General features: G+C 49.7%; 1 protein-coding gene across 1 annotated transcript in view; it reads left to right on the forward strand.

Moving 5' to 3' along the window:
• The first annotated feature begins 14,823 nt into the window (after positions 1-14,823).
• Positions 14,824-21,268, forward strand: part of LOC142003434 (venom factor-like) — a 58,654-nt gene continuing 52,209 nt past the window's right edge. The window contains exons 1-6 of the mRNA XM_074980393.1: positions 14,824-14,833; positions 15,083-15,172; positions 15,913-16,103; positions 16,969-17,131; positions 17,887-17,957; positions 19,734-19,828. Of these exons, the coding sequence (XP_074836494.1) occupies positions 14,824-14,833; positions 15,083-15,172; positions 15,913-16,103; positions 16,969-17,131; positions 17,887-17,957; positions 19,734-19,828 (620 nt within the window). The remainder of the gene's footprint in view (positions 14,834-15,082; positions 15,173-15,912; positions 16,104-16,968; positions 17,132-17,886; positions 17,958-19,733; positions 19,829-21,268) is intronic.

Here is a 21,268-nt window from a genome sequence, read left to right on the forward strand (position 1 = left end):
GCAAGTTACGGAGGGTGCAATTAAATAAGGTGATATGGCATGCAATGAAACCCAGATGCAATAAAAAATCAGCTCATTGCCGCAAAGCTAAAGGGGCTCCTCCAGATTGACTTTGACTGCAGCTGAGCAGTTTCTCGCCCTGGAAGCGAAAGAGCTGCCTTTCACTGAGAAGCCTCCTACTTTTCCCCTTCTCAGGGTCCCCTTGTTTGCAAATTGGTGCAGTGACCGGTTGCCCAATAGCTCTTTCTTCAGCCGAGTATCGAACCTAGCTCTTTACCCAGCTGAGGTCACAGTCCAGCTGTGAGTTTGTTCGGTAACATGTACAGATTGTTGGTGAGTTGGAGGGTCAGGGACAGGTTGCTCTGAATTGTCTAATATTAGATTCAATGCACAAGGTGGAATTTTACAGAAGCTCATGCCCAAAGTTCAGCATGGACACCCAGGAGCATTCCCTCCCCAGCTGTGCGATGCGGCAGCTACAAGGTGGCTTGTGAACCCTGCAAATCACTGCTCATGGGCACACTGAATTTCTTTTATGTTGTTGTGGCAAATGATATCAAGCAGAGGTCTTACCAGGCTGCCTCAGTCTAAAAGTTTTGTTTTGGTGTTTATTTCAATTTTCATCGCTTTGAGTCCACTGAGTGTGTCTTTGGATGTGTTGCAGAGCAGTGATTTGGGGTGCACTTGAGTGCAGAGCTGCAACGTAGGCTTTATGAAATAGGGCCCAGAAATAGTTCTTGGTAAATGCCTGGACCCCTTCTCCTACCTCAGTCCCTTGACTTACTTGACTGAAACACTTGTACTCCGTGTGGAGCATAGGCCATCTACAAGTCTCCTCTACTTCGCTGTCTCGGGAAAAAACTTGTATCTGACCCCAGGAGTACCCCAGTTATTGTCCTTCAGTCTCAGTAGATCTTTGCTATTGTTGTCCGAGGTCTTCCTCTTTTGGGTTTTCTTGGTGGGTTCCACTGGAGAGCTTGACAGACTATGGTGGATGATGCTTTTCTGAGCATGCAGCCCAGCCCTCCCCACTTTCTTCTCTTAATTTGAACGTCAAGTGGTTCTTGTTCTGCTCTTTTCCAAAGCTCCTCTTTTGTGACAAAGAAACCTGCAGCTACACAAGTCTTGGGAGGCGTTGGCAATCCGCACAGATTATGAAGCATGGTAGGGAAAACCAAAAGGAACCTGCCCCGCAGATGACCCTTCTTTCACCCAGAACTACCACCCAGTTTGATATGTGGAATGTTTGGACCCTGTATCAAGTGGGGAAGACAGCACGACACCTCAGTCCTTTCCTTCCAATTACATATTTCAGGAGTTCCTTTTCTTACTTTCAGGGATATGCGTCGAAGAGAACGGAATACTTTATTTTCTAAATTGACTCTCTCGCCCCCTTGAATTCTGCATGCAGCTCGGGTTGCACCATTTCAAAAAAGGTAAGTTGGAAATGGAATAGGTATGGAGAAGGACAACAAAAACAATCCGAGGATTAAGCTTCCATATGAGATTAAAAATCCTGGGGCTCTTGATTTTGGAAAAGAGAGAGGAAGGAGTGTGACTTAAAAGGTTGTTAGCAAGAGAAGGGAGAAAAATATTCTCTTTAATCTCTGAGGATAGGACAAGGAGGAATTGGCTTAAATGGCAGCAAGGGAGGTTTAGGTTGGACAACAGGAAAAACTTCCTAACTGTCAGGGTGGTTAAACACTGGAATAAATTGCCTGGGGAGGTGGCTGAATCTCCATCACTGGAGATATTAAAGAGTAGGTTAAACAAATGTCTCCAGGGATGGTCTAGATGATGCTTGGCCCTGCTGTGAGTGCAGGGGACTGAACCTGATGACCTCCTGAGGTTCCTTACGTTCTACTTTTCTATGATTTCTATGGCAGAGTTCTATAAAATCAGGCCTGGTGTCGAGAAAGTGACCGAGGAACTATTATCTACTCCTTCACACAGCATAAGAACCAGGGTCGCCTGATGAAATGAACAGACAGTAGGTTTAAAACCAACAAAAGGCATCTCCACCCATCATGGTGTCAACCGGTGGAACTCCTTGTCAGGGGATGTTGTAAAGGCTAAAACTACACAGGGTTTTAGAAAAACAAACCAAGGCAAGTTCATGGAGGATCATTCCATCAATAGCTATTAGACAAGGTGGCCAGAGATGCAGCTCCCTGCTCTGGATGTCCCTACGACACTGACGGCCAGATGCTGAGATTGAATGACACTGGACAGACCACTTGAGAGTTGTCTTGTTCTGCTCAGTCCCTCTGGGACACATGACATTGGTCACTGTCAGAAGACAGGATAGTGGGCTAGGTGGCCAATTGTCCTGACCCAACATAACCGTCCTTATGTTCTTATCTTAAGAATCCTCTTTCCACCAGTGGAAACACCGTATGGCTTTTATTTTCACAGCTCCTCATTCTGCAGAGCTGGTCCCACCCACCATCTCAGCCTTACGATATTTGTTATTATGAAAGCCCAGTCAGCTGTTTAGTCATAAGCAATGGGATGTCTTTGGATATGGTCCAGACCGAAGCCCTGTCCAAAAGCCACTGCCAGAAAAAGTAACTGGTTCCTGGAACGCACTGATAAGCAGCCCTATGCCATTAACCCTTCCCTGGTTTGCAGTGGTTTGCTTTTATCCAGAGGAAGGTGAAAGCAGAGAGAGGGTCCTGGGGGGGCTCAGCTGTTTCAGAGCAGGTGAAGGTCTGGCTCAGAGATCTGAACGTCTGGTTTATCAAGGAGGTTACCTCTAAAATGCCAGGTGCTGGGTTACGAGGTTCGTGCAGGTGAAGAGCGATAGGTTAAGTGTGGTCCCTGTAAATCGCTAGTGACCCCTCACACTTCAAAGCCACCTCAGGATTTTGACCCCCATTTGCCATGAAATGCATCTGAATCTCCTGGGATGCTGAGGAGGCCAACTGGGAGGTATTGCTTAGGGTGCAGGAACTGCCGTGAAAGATCAGATCCTGGGGTCTTCTACAGGGTTTACTGTGATTTTCTTTGTGTATGTGTGGAATAAATTTTGTTATGTGCACCAAGTTGTGTAAGGATGTACACCACAAACAGAAACACATGCTGCCACCTGTGGGTGGCTGTGGGTGCTCTGCTAATCAACTGGATCTCTCCTGGGCAGCCACCCAAGCACTCACCTTACAGGGAAAACTGGTCATCTACAAGAACAGCCCGTACCAGCTATTTTAGAGGCAGGTGCAAGAAACCCTGGTATGGACCCTTACTGCCTGCCCACACGGGACATTCCCTCTTAACACCCGCTGCCCTGTGCCCTGAAGCAGGACTATCATGAGGCAAGGAGTTCCGCAGATCATCCCACATTATAATCCCTTTGATCCATTTTATGGCAGTAGCACCCAAAGGCCTGCTGTGCGCTGGGTCCTCTGCCAACATACAGAGCAGGCACAGAGTATGTGGAGATTCACCACACCAGTGCCCTGTTTTTATTAGTACTTCGCACATACAGGATGGGAAGCGATTGTCTAGGATGGAGTATCGCAGAAAGGGAGCGAGAGGTCATAGTGGGCCGCAAGCTAAATGAGTCAATGGTGTGACACTGGTGCAAAAAACCAAATGTGTTTCTGAGCGATATTAACAGAAGCGTTGCAAGCAAGACATGAGAAATAATTCTTCCACTCTCCTCTGCCCTGATTAGGCCTCAGTTGGAGTATTACACCCAGTTCTGGACACTACATTTTGTGAAAGATGTGTAAAAACTGGAGAGGGTCCAGAGAAGAGCAACTAAAATAATTAAAGGTCTAGAAAACATGACACGTGAGAGAAGATTAAAAGAACTGAGTCTGTTTAGTTTGGGAAAGTGAAGGCTGAGAGGGGACAAGATAGCAGCTTTCAAGTACCTAAAAGGATGGCACAAGGAGGAAGGAGAAAATTTATTCTCATTGGCCTCTGAGGACAGGAGGAGAAGCAATGGCCTTACTCTGCAGCAAGGCAGGTTTGGGTTACACATTAGGGCGACGTCTACACTAGCCCAAAACTTTGTCATGGCCATGCAAATGGCCATTTCAAAGTTTACTAATGAAGCGCTGAAATACATATTCAGCGCCTCATTAGAATGCCGGCGGCCGCAGCACTTCGAAATTGACATGGCTCACCGCCGCGCGGCTCATCCAGACGGGGCTTTTCAAAAGGACCCTGGCAACTTCGAAATCCCCTTATTCCTATCTGCTGTTAGGTTTGCATGGCCATTTCGAAGTTTTGAGCGAGTGTAGAGACGGCCTAGGAAAAACATCCTAACTGCCAGGGTGGTTAAGTATAAATTGCCTAGGGTGGTTGTAAAATGTCCATCCATGGAGGTATTTAAGAACAGGTTGGATAAATATCTAACAGGGATGCTCTAGATGGTGCTTGGTGCTGCTGTGAGGGCAGGGGACTGCAGTTCTAGTGTTCTGTGATTCTATGACTCCACCATTCACTCAAATAGCGTGTAGAGCACTCCTGGCCTAAGAGAGAGTTTCCGCTCCAAAGGTTTCACATTCCAAGTGGCAGAGACAGAGGGAGTTTTATGGAGCTGCCTTCAGGACTGTGACCACGTTCCCTACTGAGCTATCTCAGGACTTGCCCAAAGTAAAACACTGAGTCGAAGAGAGATCCAGGACCAGAATCCAGGAGTTTCAGACCCCTCCCCATTCTAAACCACTCGATCCCACTCTCCTCAGCGAGTTAGGAACATAACCCAAGAGTCCTTGCTCCCAGCCAGCGTTCCCTTTAAGCTGAGTGCTTGGGTGGCCACCCAGGAGAGAGTCAGATGCTGCCCAGCTGATTAGCAGAGCACCCACAGCTGTCAGCCTGTGTTTCTGTTGGAGGTACCTATCTGCACATGCACATAACATTTATTCTCTCCATGGATGGAAAAAATTAGAAGGAACTCTGCTCCCTACCCCACATCTCCTTTCTCAGCCTGCACTGCAGGCTAGCACAGCCCCGCCATTCTGTTCGGTGGCGAGCAGCTTAGTGTGCCATAAAAATGTCAATCACCCGAAATCCAGTCCCAGCCCTTGGTAAAAAAAAACAATAGGGTCTTGCAGCACCAGGACTGAAAGAAACATCCTTTGTTTGGACCTTCTGAGGTTTCCTGGGCTCCTCCCCGTGCCCAACTAACCCACCTAGCTGTTTGCTCAAGGGCTGTCCTTACAGGGAAGTCTCAGGATAAATAGCCCAGGAGGAGTGACTTCTCCTCCTGACCCTCCTGTTATCACCATGGGGGGCTCTGCTCTCTACCTGGTAGCCGCGTTTGCTTTCTGCTTCACAGCTGTTTCGCACAGCCAACTGTAAGTACCCCTGCGCTTCTGCCCCAGTGCCAAGGGTGTTATGTAATGGAAGCAAAGCTAAATGTCTTTCTTTTCCCTGATGCTGTGTGTGGCGTAGAGACAGGCTGTAGAAATTCTCTCCCTCACCTGGTCCAACCTTACTGCTCCCTCGCTCAGTTCAGAGGCTGATTTTTGGGGTTTGGGAGAGGAGAATTTTTTTTAAAGCAGAATAAACTGGATTTTCAACTTCACCTTCAATGTTCCCTGTAAGAGATGAGTGCTTGGCTGGCTGCCCAGGAGAGCTTCAGGTGCTGCCCAGATAACTGGCAGAGACTATTGTGGAGTGGACAGCATGTGTTTCTACTGGTGGTGCACATCTGCACATACCTTGGTGCACACAATAAAATTTATTCCACCCATTGATGGCAAAAAATAAGAGGAAACCCTGTACTTGATCCAAATTAACCAGCCATAAAGCAGGAGTAATTCTTTTAGGAACAGCAGGGTTACACCCAGTTGAAATGCCCTGAAATCAGTGGGTGGGCTTTTCCTTGGCCACAGTGGACTTTGGATGAGGTCCAAAAAGAGACCAGAATCAGGTCCTACGGGGGTCACTTCTACAGCTCCTTCCTCAGTTTCTACATCTGCATGACACCACAGGGGCCAAATTCTATTCTCAGTGTATCCTGGAGCAAACTGGAGTAACTCCATTGACTACGAGAACTGCTTATGACGCATGAGGCACACCAGAACCCAGTTCACTTCTGAGGGCCTGATGAGTCTTCAAAGCACAGTCGTCCATAGTTCGGGCACTGAGCTGGAAGTCAGGACCCCTGAATTCTGTTTCATCCGCAGAGGGAATGTGCCTACAAGGCTACAAAGATGAAAGAAGTCGTGGGTGCTTCTTGGTTCTGTTCTATCTGATGCTCTCACAAGGCAGATAGCCAGGAGGTACCTGGGTTCTAGTGCAGGTTGTAGAAAGGGAGTGAAGTGCAGTGGTTAGTGATTTGGAGCCAAAACTGCTGAGTTCTGTTCCAAGCAGAGTCACTGCCTGGCTGGGTGACCTGAAAGAAGTCCGCCCCCGACCTGCTGTTTTTCTCTGCCAGCCTTTCCCTCATCTGTATAAGGGGGGGATCAGGGCCATCCCAAGGGGGGCATGGAGTCTGGGGCAGCCCCCACCCCACCCCTTCCACAAGCTCTGCCCCCTTGCCCCCTCTCCAGAGCAAGGTGGCCTGCCCTTGCCCCCACAATCCCCTGGGTCCCTCCCATCCGTAGGGAACCCCCAAAAGTGCAGTGCCCAGGGCAGCCACCCCAGTGCATCTTATAGACGGACAGCTCTGATTTTGACACACTACTAAGTGCTACAGGATCTGTCTGGCACAATGACCCATCTGTTCCGTTACCCATCGGAGGGTGTGTCTACACTTGCATTTCTTTTTTGAAAGAAGCATGCAAATGAGGGAAATTGAAAAATGCAAATAAGGTGCAGATTTACATATCTGTCACCTCATTTGCATATTCCTCTTTCAAAAGAACTTCTTTTGAAAGAAGAAAAGCAGCGTGGACACTGCTTTTTCAAAAGGAAACCCCATCTTTGAAAGAATCCTTCTTCCCATAAAAGAGGGGAAAAGGATTCTTTTGAAGATGGGGTTTACTTTCAACAGAGCAGTGTCTACACTGCTTTTCCTCTTTCGAAAGAGGAATAAGCAAATGAGGTGACCGATATGTAAATCCACACCTCATTTGCATTTCAATTTCCCTCATTTGCATGCCTCTTTCCAAAGAGGAATGCAAGTGTAAACGCACCCTGAGTGATTGGTTGCACGGCATGGTTACTCCTCCCCAATCTGTTTGTGGCTGTATGGGGGTGGACGGTCGAACAACCAAGATCCAGATCCACAGCCTAGGGGTGTGGCACTGGAGAGGGAATCTTGAAGCAGCAGGGTGGCTGGGACAAAAGAGGGAGGAGGCAGGAACAGGTGGTTTGGTGCTGTCTTCTATGGCCATGCCAAATGATGGACGATGAAGGGGGCTGCTTCGAAGTTACTCTTACCCTAGGGAGAAGTCAGCAACTGCATGAGAATCAGAGAGTGATGGCAGCCTTCAGCTCCCTGAAGGGGGGTTCCAAAGAGGATGGAGAGAGGCTGTTCTCAGTGGTGACAGATGGCAGAATAAGGAGCAATGGTCTCAAGTTGGGGTGGGGGGAGGTCTAGATTGGATATCAAGAAAAACTTTCACTAGCAGGGTGGTGAAGCAGAACCACAGAATTACAGGGCTGGAAGGGACCTCAGGAGGTCATCTAGTCCAGCCCCCTGCTTCAAGCAGGATCAACCCCCACTAAGTCATCCCTGCCAGGACCTTGTCCAGCTGGGACTTAAAAACCTCAAGGGATGGAGAATCCACCACCTCTCTAGGCAACGCATTCCAATGCTTCACCACCCGCCTGGTGAAGTAGTTTTTCCTAATATCTAACCTACACCTTTCCCTCTTCAACGTCAGACCATTACTCCTTGTTCTGCCATCTGACACCCCTGAGAACAGTTTCTCACCCTCCTTTTTAGAGCTCCCCTTCAGGAAGTTGAAGGCTGCTATTAAATCACTTCTAAGTCTTCCCTTCTGTAAACTAAACAAGCCCAAATCCCGTAGCCTATGCTCATAGGTCTTGTGCTTCAACCTCTTAATCATTTTTGTTGCTCTTCGCTGAACCTGCTCCAGCAAATCCACATCCTTTTTATACTGAGGGGCCCAAAACTGGACACAATATTCCAGATGTGGCCTCACCAGTTCCGAATAAAGAGGAATAACTACTTCTCTAGATCTGCTTGAAATGCTCCTCCTAATGCACCCTAGTATGCCATTAGCCTTCTTGGCTACAAGGGCACACTGTTTACTCATATCCAGCCTTTCATCCACCATAACCCCAAGGTCCCTTTCCATCGTACTGCTGCTGAGCCAATCAGTCCCCAGCCTGTAACGATGCTTGGGATTCTTCCGCCCAAGGTGCAGGACTCTACACTTCCCCTTATTGAACCGCATCAGATTTCTTTTGGCTCAGTCCTCCAATTTATCCAGGTCCCTCTGGATTCTCTCTCTACCCTCCAACGAATCTACCTCTCCCCCTCGTTTTGTGTCATCCGCAAACTTGCTGAGGGTGCAGTCCAGTCCCTCATCTAGGTCACTAATAAAGATGTTGAATAACACTGGCCCCAGAACCGACCCTTGCGGCACTCCGCTTGAAACAGTCTGTCATCCAGATATTGAGCCATTGACCACTACCCATTGGGTCTGACCATCAAGTCAGCTTTCTATCCATCTTATAGTCCATGGATCCAATCCATATTTCCTTAACTTATGGGCAAGAATGTTGTGGGAGACCATATCAAAAGCCTTGCTGAAGTCAAGGTATATCACATCCACTGACTTCCCCATGTCCACAGAGCTTGTTACCTCGCCATAGAAGCTAATCAGATTGGTCAGGCAGGACTTGCCCCTGGTGAATCCATGTTGGCTACTTTTGATCACTTTCCCCTCTTAGAAGTGTTCCAAAACGGATTCCTTGAGGATTCCCTCCATTATTTTCCCAGGGGTTGAGGTAAGGCTGACGGATCTATAGTTCCCTGGATTGTCCTTCTTTCCTTTTTTAAAGATGGGCACTACGTTTGCCTTCTTCCAGTCATCCAGGATCTCCCCTGATCTCCAAGAGTCTTGAAGGATAATGGCCAAAGGTTCAGCAATGACCTCTGCCAATTCCCTCAGTACCCTGGGGTGCATTAAATCTAGACCCATGGACTTGTGGACATATAGTTTTTCTAAATAGCTCAGAACTTGTTCCTTCCCCACAGATGGCTGCCCTCCACCTTCCCATACTGCATTGTCTAGGACGATCATGTGGAAGTTGACTTTGTCTGTGAAGACTGAGGCAAAAAAAGCACTGAGTACTTCAGCTTTTCCTGCATCATCTGTCACTAGGTTACCTCCCTCATCCAGTAATGGCCCCACATCTTCTCTGATAACCTGTTTCTTGTTCACATGCCTGTAGAAACCCTTCTTGTTACTCTTCACATCCCTTGCCAGCTGCAGTTCCAATTGTACTTTGGCTTTCCTGATTACTGCCCGGCATTCTCCAGCTGTATGTTTATACTCCTCCTTAGTCAACTATCCACGTTTCCATTTCTTGTATGCATCCTTTTTGAATTTAAGATGACTAAGGATTTCCTTGTTAAGCCAAGCTGGTTGCCTACCATGTTTGCATTTCTTACTATGCAGTGGGATTGTTTGTTCCTGTGCCTTCAGTAAGACTTCTTTAAAATACTGCCAGTTCTCTTCAACTCTTTTCCCCTCCATCTTCGTTTCCCAAGGGATCCTGCTCATCCGTTCTCTCAGGGAGTCAAAGTCTGCTCTTCTGAAATCAAGGGTCTGTATGTTACTGCTCACCTTTCTTCCATTTGTCTGGATTATGAAATCTATGATCTCATGGTCGCTGCAGCCCAGGTTCCCTCCCACTTCTAATTCTTCCACTAGCTCTTTCCTGCTATGAGCAGCAGGTCAAGTTGCGCACGGCCCCTGGTCGGTTCCTTCAGCACTTGTACCAAGAAGTTATCCCCAACATTCTCCAAAAACTTCCCGGATTGTCTGTGTGCTGATGTATTGGTCTCCCAACAAATGTTCGGACGATTAAAGTCTTCCATGAGAACCAGGGCCTGTGATTTGGAAGCTTCACTTAGCTGCCTGGAGAAAGCCTCATCTATCTCATCTCCCTGATCTGGCCGTCTATAATAGACACCAACTACAACATCACCTTTGTTACTTCCGCCTCTAAGCTTAACCCAAAGACACTCAACTGCATTTCCTCCTTCCTCATACTGGAGCTCTGAGCAATCATACTGCTCCCTCACATAGAGCGCAACTCCTCCTCCTTTTCTCCCCTGTCTGTCCTTCCTAAACAATTTATAACCTTCCATGACCGTGCTCCAGTTATGCGAATCGTCCCACCAAGTCTCCGTTATTCCAACCACCTCATACTTGTGTGACTGTGCCAGGGCCTCTAATTCTTCCTGTTTGTTCCCCAGGCTTCTGGCATTAGTGTACAAGCATCTTAGAGTAGGGGCTGATTGCCCCACTTTCTCCTCTTCACCCAGGAAACCCACTTGATTGTTCCCTCCTCCTTCCCCACTTACCTCAGGGCTTGTGTCACCTTCCCCCGACAAACCTAGTTTAAAGCCCTCCTCACTAGGTTTGCAAGCCTGCCTGCAAAGATGCTCTTTCCTCTTTTAGTGAGGTGGATCCCATCTCTTCTCAGCAATCCCTGTTCACGAAACAGAATCCCATGGTCAAAGAAACCAAATTCTTCCCTGATACACCATCTACACAACCACGCATTTACCTCTGTGACTCGACGATCCCTATGCGGACCCCTTCCTTCCACAGGGAGGATAGACAAGAAGACTACTTGTGCTCTGTATTCCTTGATCTTCCTTCCTAGGGTTATGTAATCTGCCGAGATCTTGTCAAAGTTGTTCTTGGCTGTATCACTGGTTCCTACATGAAGAAGTAGGAAGGTGTAATAGTCTACAAATTTAAGAATTTTTGGCAGCGACTTTATAATATCCCAAATTCTAGCTTCAGGCAAGCAGCAAACTTGCTGGGATTCTAGGTCCGGGTGGCAAATGGATGACTCTGTCCCTCTTAGGAGGGAGTCCCCGACCATCACCACTCCTCTTTTCCTCTTGGGGTGGTGGTCATAGAACTCCCATCCCTAGGACTGCGCATCCCATGCCTTCTAAACCATGGGGACTCTTTCAGATACCTCCCAGGGATTGTATCAGCCCCAATTATCTCCCCCGTATCACCCGTGGAGAGAGACTGAAAGCAGTTACTAAACTCCACTGGAATTGGAGAGACTTGAACTGGTTTTCTCCTCCTGGAGGTAACATGCTTCCAGTTCTCCTCCTTGTTTGGGGTAGGCTGCTGTTCCTGCAGTATAATCTGTTGCCTTCTATCCGGAAAGTCTTCACCCTCTCTGATGGACGTGAGGGTTGATATTTGTGCCTCAAGTCCTTTAACCTTCTCTTCTAAAATGGCTACCAGCTTGCACTTGGTACATAGAAAATCCTCTCTATCGTTCAGGAGGAAGACAAACATGGCACATGACATGCAGGTCACAACAACAGACCTTTCACCAGCCATATCACTCTCCATTTTTTCCCTTTACAGAGATCCCTTATTTCTTTCTAGTGCTGCCTTGAAGGGCACAAGAAAAACACCATATAAGAAAGGTACAAACAGGTATGGGGCTGCTCCTGAAAGAGAAACACTGGAATGGCACTTCAATCTCCCTGGACACTCAGTAGCAGATTTAAGGGTGGCAGTCCCGAAACAAAGAAATTTCAAAAATCAAATGAAGAGAGAAATCTCTGAGCTGCAATTTTATTTGCAAATTTGACTCCATTAACCAAGGATGAAACAGAGAGACTGGGAGTGGTTCGCACCTTACAAAAGGAGCTTCTCTGCCCTAGGTGTTAACATCTCCACACTCGACTGACAATGGGCCATATCCCCACTGTCTTATCTAACCTGTTTTTTCCTCTCTTCTTACATACTATTGATAATAGGCCTTTTCCACCCTAACTGAATAGACCTTGTCAACTCTAGCCCTCCCTTTTACTGGCATCCCCCTCTTTAAATAATCCTCTGAAACCATTCCCCCCCACTCATGCATCTGATGAAGCAGATCTTTGCCTACGAAAGCTTATGCTCCAAAATATCTGTTAGTCTATAAGGTGCCACAGGACTTCTTGTTGTTCTTGAAGATACAGACTAACACGCCTACCTGTCTGATACTAGGGAGGTGGTGGAATCTCCATCCCTAGAGGTCTTTATGTCCTGGTTTGACAAAGCTCTGGCTGGGCTGATTCATTTGGGATTGGTCCTGCTTTGGATTTGATGACCTCCTGATGTCCCCTCCAAGCCTATGATTCTATGAGAGATGTAGCAGGATGACCCAAAGCACATCAGTCTGGGCCCTGTTCCCAGGGGGCTGGAGGGGCTGCCCTCTGGATGCCAGATTGGGGGTGACAGATGTCCAGATGTGGGTCTGGCGTTTGCAGCGTGGCTCCACCGTTAGTGCCCCACGCCGGGCTGCAGGCCAGAGGCGCACAACTCGGTGCAGCTTTCTCCAGAAAAGGGGAACAGAGATTTGTGAAACCTGTTTCTGAGCCTGGGCCAAATTCCCAGCAAGGAAGAGAGAGGAGATTTGGTAACCCCCAGCACCACCCACTCTGGGGCTCAGCGGAGCAGATGAGAAGTACAGTGGGCCCATGCTTGGCGAGTCCCCAGCCTGGCGTGCTCCTTGCTAGGTGAAAGGACTGTGCTAGGAAGGGTCAGGCCTTGCAAAGGGCAGTGCAGGCCAGAGCACTCTCGATGGGGTGGGGCTGCTGGCTCCAAACCATATGATCACGGTTGATGGAACACAGTAGGAGGCAGAATCACTTTCTCCAGGGACACACGGGGGGCAGCTCAGATGGAAGAATATCCCCTGCGGAGCCACTGACCCCTTGCTCCCTGAAGCATAGCGCCCCCTAGTGCTGCACAGGGGCACTGGAACAGCACAGACCACCAGGAGAGGTCGCCCCCTGCTGAGCCCTGTCCGTCGCTCCCTGCAGCACAGCGCCCCCTGCTGAGCCCCCACCTCACTCCCTGCAGCACAGTGCCCCCTGCTGAGCCCCGACCTCACTTCCTGCAGCACAGCGCCCCCTGCTGAGCCCCCACCTCACTCCCTGCAGCACAGCGCCCCCTGCTGAGCCCCGACCTCACTTCCTGCAGCACAGCGCCCCCTGCTGAGCCCCCACCTCACTCCCTGCAGCACAGCGCCCCCTGCTGAGCCCCCACCTCACTCCCTGCAGCACAGTGCCCCCTGCTGAGCCCCCACCTCACTCCCTGCAGCACAGCGCCCCCTGCTGAGCCCCCACCTCACTCCCTGCAGCACAGCGCCCCCTGCTGAACCCCCACCTCACTCCCTGCAGCACAGTGCCCCCTGGAGCATCAGGGTCAGTGCTGACTGAAAGGGGAGAGTGCCCCCTGCTCGGGCCCTGTGCCCAGTGCAAGATTAAAAAATATCAGTGCCCTGGCATTATGGAAAAGGGGTCGGGTGCATGACTGCAGTGCACTGTGTCCTGCCCCAAGGCATAGGAGGATCAAGGTAGCAGGCCTGAGCCCAAGAGCGAGCCCACTGTACAGTCACCCATGTGAGGGCTCCTGCCCCATGGGGCTGGCCGGGCGCTCTGCTCTGGACTGTTGGTTCTCACCTAGCTCACTGGATGGGGCCTCTCTCTCTCTCATGCGCTGTCCTCTTCCTGTCCTGGTGCCAGCAGCCCGCCTGCTCCAAGGCAGCCTGTGATGGGCTGAACCATCTGGCAGGCTCTGTCCCCACTCACCATCCAATCCCCCAAGTATAGGCCCCTAATGAGGCAGGGGCTGGGTGAAAGAGCACATTGGTCACTCCGGGTCTTACCCCATCAGCATCAAACCAGTGTATCAAGGTCAGCACAGAGTCGGATGACAACATCCTCTGCTGAGCTCCCACTAGTTGCAGCACCGCTGGCACATTGGGGTCTGCAATGACTCAGAGAAGAACACCCCATTGTACACCTGGGCACTCGATTTCAGCTCAGTGGCAACAGCAATGCCTTGTATTAGAGGAACAGGCCAGGTGACCCGTCCACCAGGCACAGTTTGCCTTAGCGACAGCTGTGCATTATGTCCTGAACTTTTCACCTGTGTGTGCGATCATCATCGGGATGAAAAACCTGAGTCCGGTCATCAGTCACCCTTCAGAATGGAGTGACACACAAACAACTTGGCTGCTCTTCAGCAAAACTTTTTCTTTCCCTCCAGGTGTACTCCCTTGTGAATTCAAAATCCTTGGTGATGTAATCAGTCAGTTATTTCTCAGGGAAGATAAACTTTGCTTTAACTCCATTGTTGGGTGTAGGGGGATAAAACACAATTTCCACACATTTCCTTGTGTCCTACACCTCAACAGAAAGCTGAGATGTCTTTTTCACTTGGACTTTTACAGTCAGCAGGGAACAGCTGACCTTAGCAGGTTGTAGAGCCCCACTATGGGCTGACTGTACAAACAGTTTAGACAAACATCTGTCAGGCCCGGCCCAGCTCAAGGGGTCTCCCAACAAAAAAATTGGTGGCTTCAGACTGCAGCCACCAATTTTTGCTGGTGGATGCACTGATGAAGTTTCCAAAATACTTGATTAACTTTAGGGGAAATGGATAAATATGCATATAGATACGTATCCAAAACATTGTAATTTAGGTACATAGGGTTTATTTCTGGCAGACTCAAAAATCAAAATTATTGTTGTATTTTGGTGCCCTTTGCACCTGCTGCCTCTCTCTGCCCCCCACAGATCTCCCTGCCCCCCACAGCCTCTCTACTGCCCTTTGGGGTCCTGTTGCTCCCCTCCCCCTGCATTTCCCTTCCATTGCCTCACACCCCAGTCACCCCTCTCTTTGTCTCTTGATCATGATATCTGGTCAGTCCTGCTGAAGACCAAACACACTGGCCTGAAATGGGAAAGAAGCCCTGGAGGGCACATTTGAGAAATCTAGCCAAGGTACACGTTCTGGTTGGATAGATGAGACCAGCTCTGGAGGCTCTTCAAGCTCTGAATTGCAAAGATTCTGTAACCCAGCAGCACTGAGCCCACAGAGCAGCATAACATAGAAACCTGCAACTCTTAGCTCCTGCAAGAGGCATGTGGCTTTAGCCCCTAAGGTTGCAGGTTTGATCCCACCTGCTGATACCCCTTGTCTATCACTTTTACAAGTCAAACCCAAAGTGCTTCTATATTATTGGAACAAATTGCTTCTTCAAATTTGACCAATTGCAGGACCCTTTGATTTGGTGGAATACGGCTCCACTGGACACCAGCCCCCTCAGCAGCTGTTTCTAAGCTCTTAGGCTATGTCTGCACAGCTGACAGCGGGTGTGGTGGCCAGCTCCGGTAAATTTTCATCCTGCATCCCTTGGCTGAGGCTAGTGCCAAAATCCAGCAGCACAGCTGCAGCGGGCCAGGCAGTGTCTGAGTTTGTAACCAGGGAGCCGGTGAGCTTATCCTCAGGCAGCCAGTCCATGCCAGGCCTGTGCAGTCAGAGCCCTGTGGATGTTTTTAGGCAACAGCTCAAGCACAGCTACTGTGTGTATGGCCTAGTCTACATTTACAACATAGCTCAACTCAGCTCAGCGGTGACTTGCTTTCTCAGCGCAGAGCTGCAAATTTAAGCCAATAAGAGGTGTGATCTGGTAAAAGACACAATTTCTTGTTACGGCGAGAGACCTGAAAAACTGGAAGCAGCCCAGACCTCTCTGAACCTTTCTGTGTAGACATACCTCTGGGGGTTGGAACTGTGTCTTTCTCTGTGTTTGCACTGCGCTTCCAGCACTGTTGGGATTTGGATAGGCGTCTGTAAGGCAAGTAACAATACATTATAAAGCAGGGGAAGAAGCTTGGTAAAAACCAGACTGGGAGGTTCTTTGGGGATCTGGGCATTGTAGCCAATGAGGTTTTAAAGACTAACACAATGAATCAACTCAACCTTTTCACTGTTCACAGTTACACCCTGATCACCCCCAACGTCCTGCGGGTGGAGAGTGACGAGAACGTTGTGGTGGAAGCCCATGGCCTCACTGGCCCAGTCCCGGTTACGGTCACCGTGCAGGACTACCCGCTGAAAAGACACATCTTGTACCAGAATGCAGTCAACCTGGCTCCTAACAATGGGGTTGGCACAGCTGTAATTAAGGTGAGTGAAACTCCAGCCTCAGGTCAGCCAGTGAAACAAAGGGCAACATTTTCAACAGTGGCCTGGGAAGCTGACAGCTTCAACAGGCTCTTGGTCAAGGTGTGTGTGTGTGTGGGAGGGAGGGGGTGGTGCTGACTCCTTGCTCCTGGAAGGGGCAGGGCCTTGAGCAGACGGGGTGAGGTATCCAGCCCTTAGCACTGCACAGACTGCATGTGCCTGACCCACTGTTCCCATGTCCAAGCCAATTATTTGTGGCTCAGCTGGCTTGAGAGCTTCTTCCAATGCACCAACAGTCTGTGGCCAGGTACAAACCCACACGCATGACTTGGGGTTACACTGCATAGGAAACTTGTTCAGAACAGTTTATACCCTCCAGGTCCTGTACCTAATCTGTGTGGGCCACTGCATCATTCCTGGGCAGGGTTTTCTGCTAGAGCAGGAATCTCACGTTGGATTAACCCAAAGTCCTGGCCCGGAGTGAAGAGTGGGTTGGAAAGGAGAGCAGGGGACATGTGTCCAAGATATGGCAATTTGAAAGGAGCATAGCAGGAGTTATCAGGAGCAAATCAGTGCAGTGCGGATGCACTTTTGCTGTCTAGTGTTTTGTCCAAATGGTATGGCCTGACACGCTGGTAGTGACCGTCACTGAGGGTGCCATCCTGGAAATCTGTCTCCACCCAGAGATTTTATAGCACCTGTGTAAGCTGGTGGAGGAACTAATTAGTAAAAGGCTGTGGTTTCTTATGGATTCTACCCATGTATAACTTAAGTGCAGTGAATCCTGTAAAGGTCTTATGTGTACAGCATCCCTTGTGGTGGTGAGGAAACCCAGGAAGAATTCCTTCACGCTTTTCTTCTCATGCAGGTTCCCACCAAAGACATAAAGCAAGACTCCAAACAAAACCAGTATGTGGTGGTTCAGGCCAGCTTCGGTACACAACACCTGGAAAAAGTGGTTCTGGTCCACTTCCACAGTGGATATATCTTTGTCCAGACAGATAAAACCATCTATACACCCGGGTCCAAAGGTATGGCCCTCCCCTAGTCTTTCAAGGGGGTGGGAAGGGGTTGGGAACTGCTGAGGTCTTTCCACATCTACAAAAGGGCTTCACATGTTGAATAGTAACAGAGAGTAAGCCGTGCTAGTCTATACACTATCAAAACAAAAAGCAGTCAAGTAGCACTTTAAAGACTAGCAAAATAAAGCTCACCTAATAAACTATTTTGCTAGTCTTTAAAGTGCTACTTGACTGCTTTTTGTTTTAAAAGGGCTTCAGGCTCTATTCTGTGGTGTGCAGCATGCTAACCACTAGCCACAAGTGGCTATTTGGCTAGTTGAATGTGGCTAGTTGGCTTGAACAATAAACATATTTTCAGAATAATGTGGGTAGTTTGCTTTTTAAATACTTCAGACCTGGTTGGATGCCACAGCTGTACATGATGCTCGGCCTGTTGTCTGGCTGAAGACAGAGGAGAGTTGGGGTTGAAACTCTTCCACCAGTAATTTGCAATATTTCACCCTTCACCATTGTCCTAGCTGGGCTGTCCCATTGTGTGTTAGACCCAGAAAGACCAGTTGGGCCATGGGATTGAGACTGGGCGATGGAACTTTCCAAGTCACTGTGCCTGGTTCTACTCCATGTTGAGCTGAGATACATGTCCCCTCTGATGGCCATCCCAAGGCCTGTGAGAAATAGACTCTGTACTCAAGCACCTAAATCACATTGACCATCTGGACCGAGGTGTCTAATGATGTCCCCCTCTTCTCTCTTTATTTTCACAGTCCTCTACCGGATCTTCACCCTGGGTCACAAACTGGAACCGTTGTCTAAGACGGTGATTGTGGAGTTTGAGGTGGGGTTGCTCTTCTGAGTGTGCCTGGGTGGGGATATGTGGGTTTAACATTGGATCCAACAGCCATTGCAGGCCCTGGGGCAAAGTGGGAGGGGGGCTTGGGTCTGCAGCCCCTAGAAGGGGCAGGGCCAAGGGTGGCAAGGTCAGGCCAAGGGCAGTCAGCCCTTAGTACCAACCAGACCACAGCGCTTCCCCCTCCCCACCGCCCATGGAGCAGCACTGCTGCAGCACTTCAGAGAGGCCCCGAGTTCCAGACACCACTGCTGCCAAAGTAGTAGTGGTGGTGGCTGGAGTTCTAGGCCCCTTTGAAACGTCAGGACCTGGAGCAACTGCTCCTTTTGCACCCCCTGTCGGTGGTCCTGGGGTTTAGACACTTAGCTGGGTAACATGCAGCTGTTATTGTGACAGAGGATGACAGAGTATGCTGCGTGGATCCCTGGTCTGTAAAAGCAACATGGTATGTCTTGGAGAAAAGCAAATGGCTGCCTGAGGCCTGTCCTTGCAAGCCTCTTGTGTGCTAATTATCCTCCAGTCACTAGGGAGGTTACACAGTTTGCCTGGACAGGAACCAGGCAGCTTCCTTGGGGAGGTCCCCTGGTTTTGTCAGGGTGTTAGTGCTTCAGGAAGAGCCAGACCGCATAGCTCTCTGGGAAGGCTGGACCCAAGGTGCCACTGCAAGGAGCCCTTTGAAGGATATGTCAACTGGTGAGTGGTTTTACCAGCCAGCAAGGGCGGATTAGAGCGATAGTCCTCTGAAACCCCTTTCCAAGGGGCCTTATGGTCAGCCAGAGAAAGTAAATCTGCTCCAAAATCCTGGGCACTAATCCCCAGGGTGTTTTCTCATCTCAGCCAGCTGTGAGGAGAGAGAGCACATCTGTCCCTACAGTTCCTCTTTGACTTAGTTTCCCCTTCCTTTGGCAATCTTCCCTGAGCAGCTGCATAACCAGCAGTGAGGTTGCCAGACTTCCTGCAATGTGTGGGACAATCCCGAATTTCCATGAAAAGTCCATCCTGCACTTGCACAAAAACGTCCCATGGTTGCATTTTTGCATGTATGCAGGACTGCAGGGCTTGTCATGGAAATTCCTGACCCAAACCAGGTTTTCTGCGGCTGGGGCTGCCAGTGCGGATCTGCACCCCAGATAGCTCCCAGCCACAGAATCCTGGCCAGCAGACCCTGACAGCCCTGCTGCTGGATGGGAACACAGGCCATGAGAGGAACCCCAGCAGCCCTGCATCTAGGAAATGGCTGGGAAGTGGGGTGTCCCAGCCTGGTGGTAGCCTTCCAGCCTCAGGGCTGCTGGTTCCTTCCCACCCCCACAAGCTGGAGGTCCCATGGCTGGGGCTGCCTCTTTCAGAAATCCTCCCCAAAAATCCGGCATCCCTAACCAGCAGGGGCCTGGCGATGTGGAGCAGCTGTAGTTGGCAGAGTAATACAGCCATTCTGGGAGAGTGACCGTTTGCAGGTAGCTCATGGGTTAGCCTTGAGTCAGCAAGATTTTGTGGCAGACGCCCTTAAATCTTCTGAGCTGCTCCATAGAGGTTTTGGGTGGCCTCACTGAGCCCTCTCAGCAGGTCAGGAGAGATGTGTAGGTTTTTCCAGTGTCTCTGGTTAGTTTAGAAATTGAAACCGATCAAAGGAGTTCAGATTGTTACCTGCTGTTGTAAGGATGGAAAACCCTTCCCCGGCCGAGGAATGTCAGTGTGGCAGATGATGGAGCTAATGGCAATTGTCTGCATCGTTCTCCCTACACCCTTTGCTCTTTTTCTTTCCAGACCCCTGAGGGGATTACTGTCAATCAGCTTCAGGTCTCGGCCCCCTTAAAAACAGGCATCTTCTCGCTGAGCCACGACCTGCCGGAGATTATCAGGTGAATTGCCTTTCTGCTACTCCTCTGCCCGGCTATAGCAGAGCTCTGCAGAAGATGGACACAAGAGGCTGGGGCTGGCACTGCTGTTCACTCCAGCCCTGCCTCCTGCCTGCACAGGACTACCATGGCTGGTCCAACACCTCCCGCTCACACTAGTTTGTTCCTCTGCAGCCCAATGTTGCCCAGAAAGTTGGGTTGGCCAGGACCCAGCTAAAAAAGTGGGCTGTCCCAGCCAAAATGGAACACGTGGTCGCCCTAGACCAGGAGTAGGCAAGATATGGCCCATGGGCCAGATACAGCCCACCAAGCCATTTAATCTGGCCCATGGCCTGCCCTGGCACATGGAGCAGTGCTACTCAAAGTGGCTGGCTGCTCCATTTTACTCTCTGCATTGCGGGGTTGGGGTTTCTGAGAGAGGCTTCGCACGCTGCGCCCCCCCAGCAAAATCTCGCAGCTCCCATTGGCTGGTTTCCCCCTACACACTTCTCCCCTACCCCCTTCTATAGCTCTCCCCCAGGCCACAATCCTCTCCTGCACCCATACCCCCTTCTGGACCCTGTACTGCAATCTTCTGCCCCACATCATAATCCTCTCCTTCTCAGACACCCCAATGCCTTACCCCACGCTCCCTTCTGCACCCAACCTCTGTCCCAGATCCTGCACCCCTTCCATAGAAATATGGCCCTTGACCATTTACTAAAATCTGGGAGTGGCCCCACACCAAAAATTATTGCCCACCCTGACCCACACACATCAGCTAGATCATCTTCTTCAGGCATTTCCAAGTGACGCTGTCAGGTGAGGTCCTGCAAAAACTTAACCACCATTGAATCACAGAATCACAGGGCTGGAAGGGACCTGAGGAGGTCATCTAGTCTAGCCCCCTGCTTCAAGCAGGATCAACCCCCACTAAGTCATCCCTGCCAGGACCTTGTCCAGCCGGGACTTAAAAACCTCAAGGAATGGAGAATCTACCACCTCTCTAGGCAACGCATTCCAATGCTTCACCACCCTCTTGGTGAAGTAGTTTTTCCTAATATCTAACCTACACCTCTCCCTCTTCAACTTCAGACCATTAGTCCTTGTTCTGCCATCTGACACCACTGAGAAGAGTTTCTCACCCTCCTTTTTAGAGCTCCACTTCAGGAAATTGAAGGCTGCTATTAAATCACCTCTAAGTCTTTTCTTCTGTAAACTAAACAAGCCCACATCCCTCAGCCTATCCTCATAGGTCTTGTGCTCCAGACCCTTAATCATTTTTGTTGCTCTTCGCTGAACCTGCTCCAGCAAATCCACATCCTTTTTATACTGGGGGTGGACACAATATTCCAGATGTGGCCTCACCAGTTCCGGATAAAGAGGAATAACTACTTCTCTAGATCTGCTCGAAATGCTCCTCCTAATGCACCCTAGTATGCGTTAGCCTTCTTGGCTACAAGG

The sequence above is a fragment of the Carettochelys insculpta genome, chromosome 29 (genome assembly GCF_033958435.1).
Source record: "Carettochelys insculpta isolate YL-2023 chromosome 29, ASM3395843v1, whole genome shotgun sequence".
Classification (NCBI taxonomy): Eukaryota; Metazoa; Chordata; order Testudines; family Carettochelyidae; genus Carettochelys; species Carettochelys insculpta.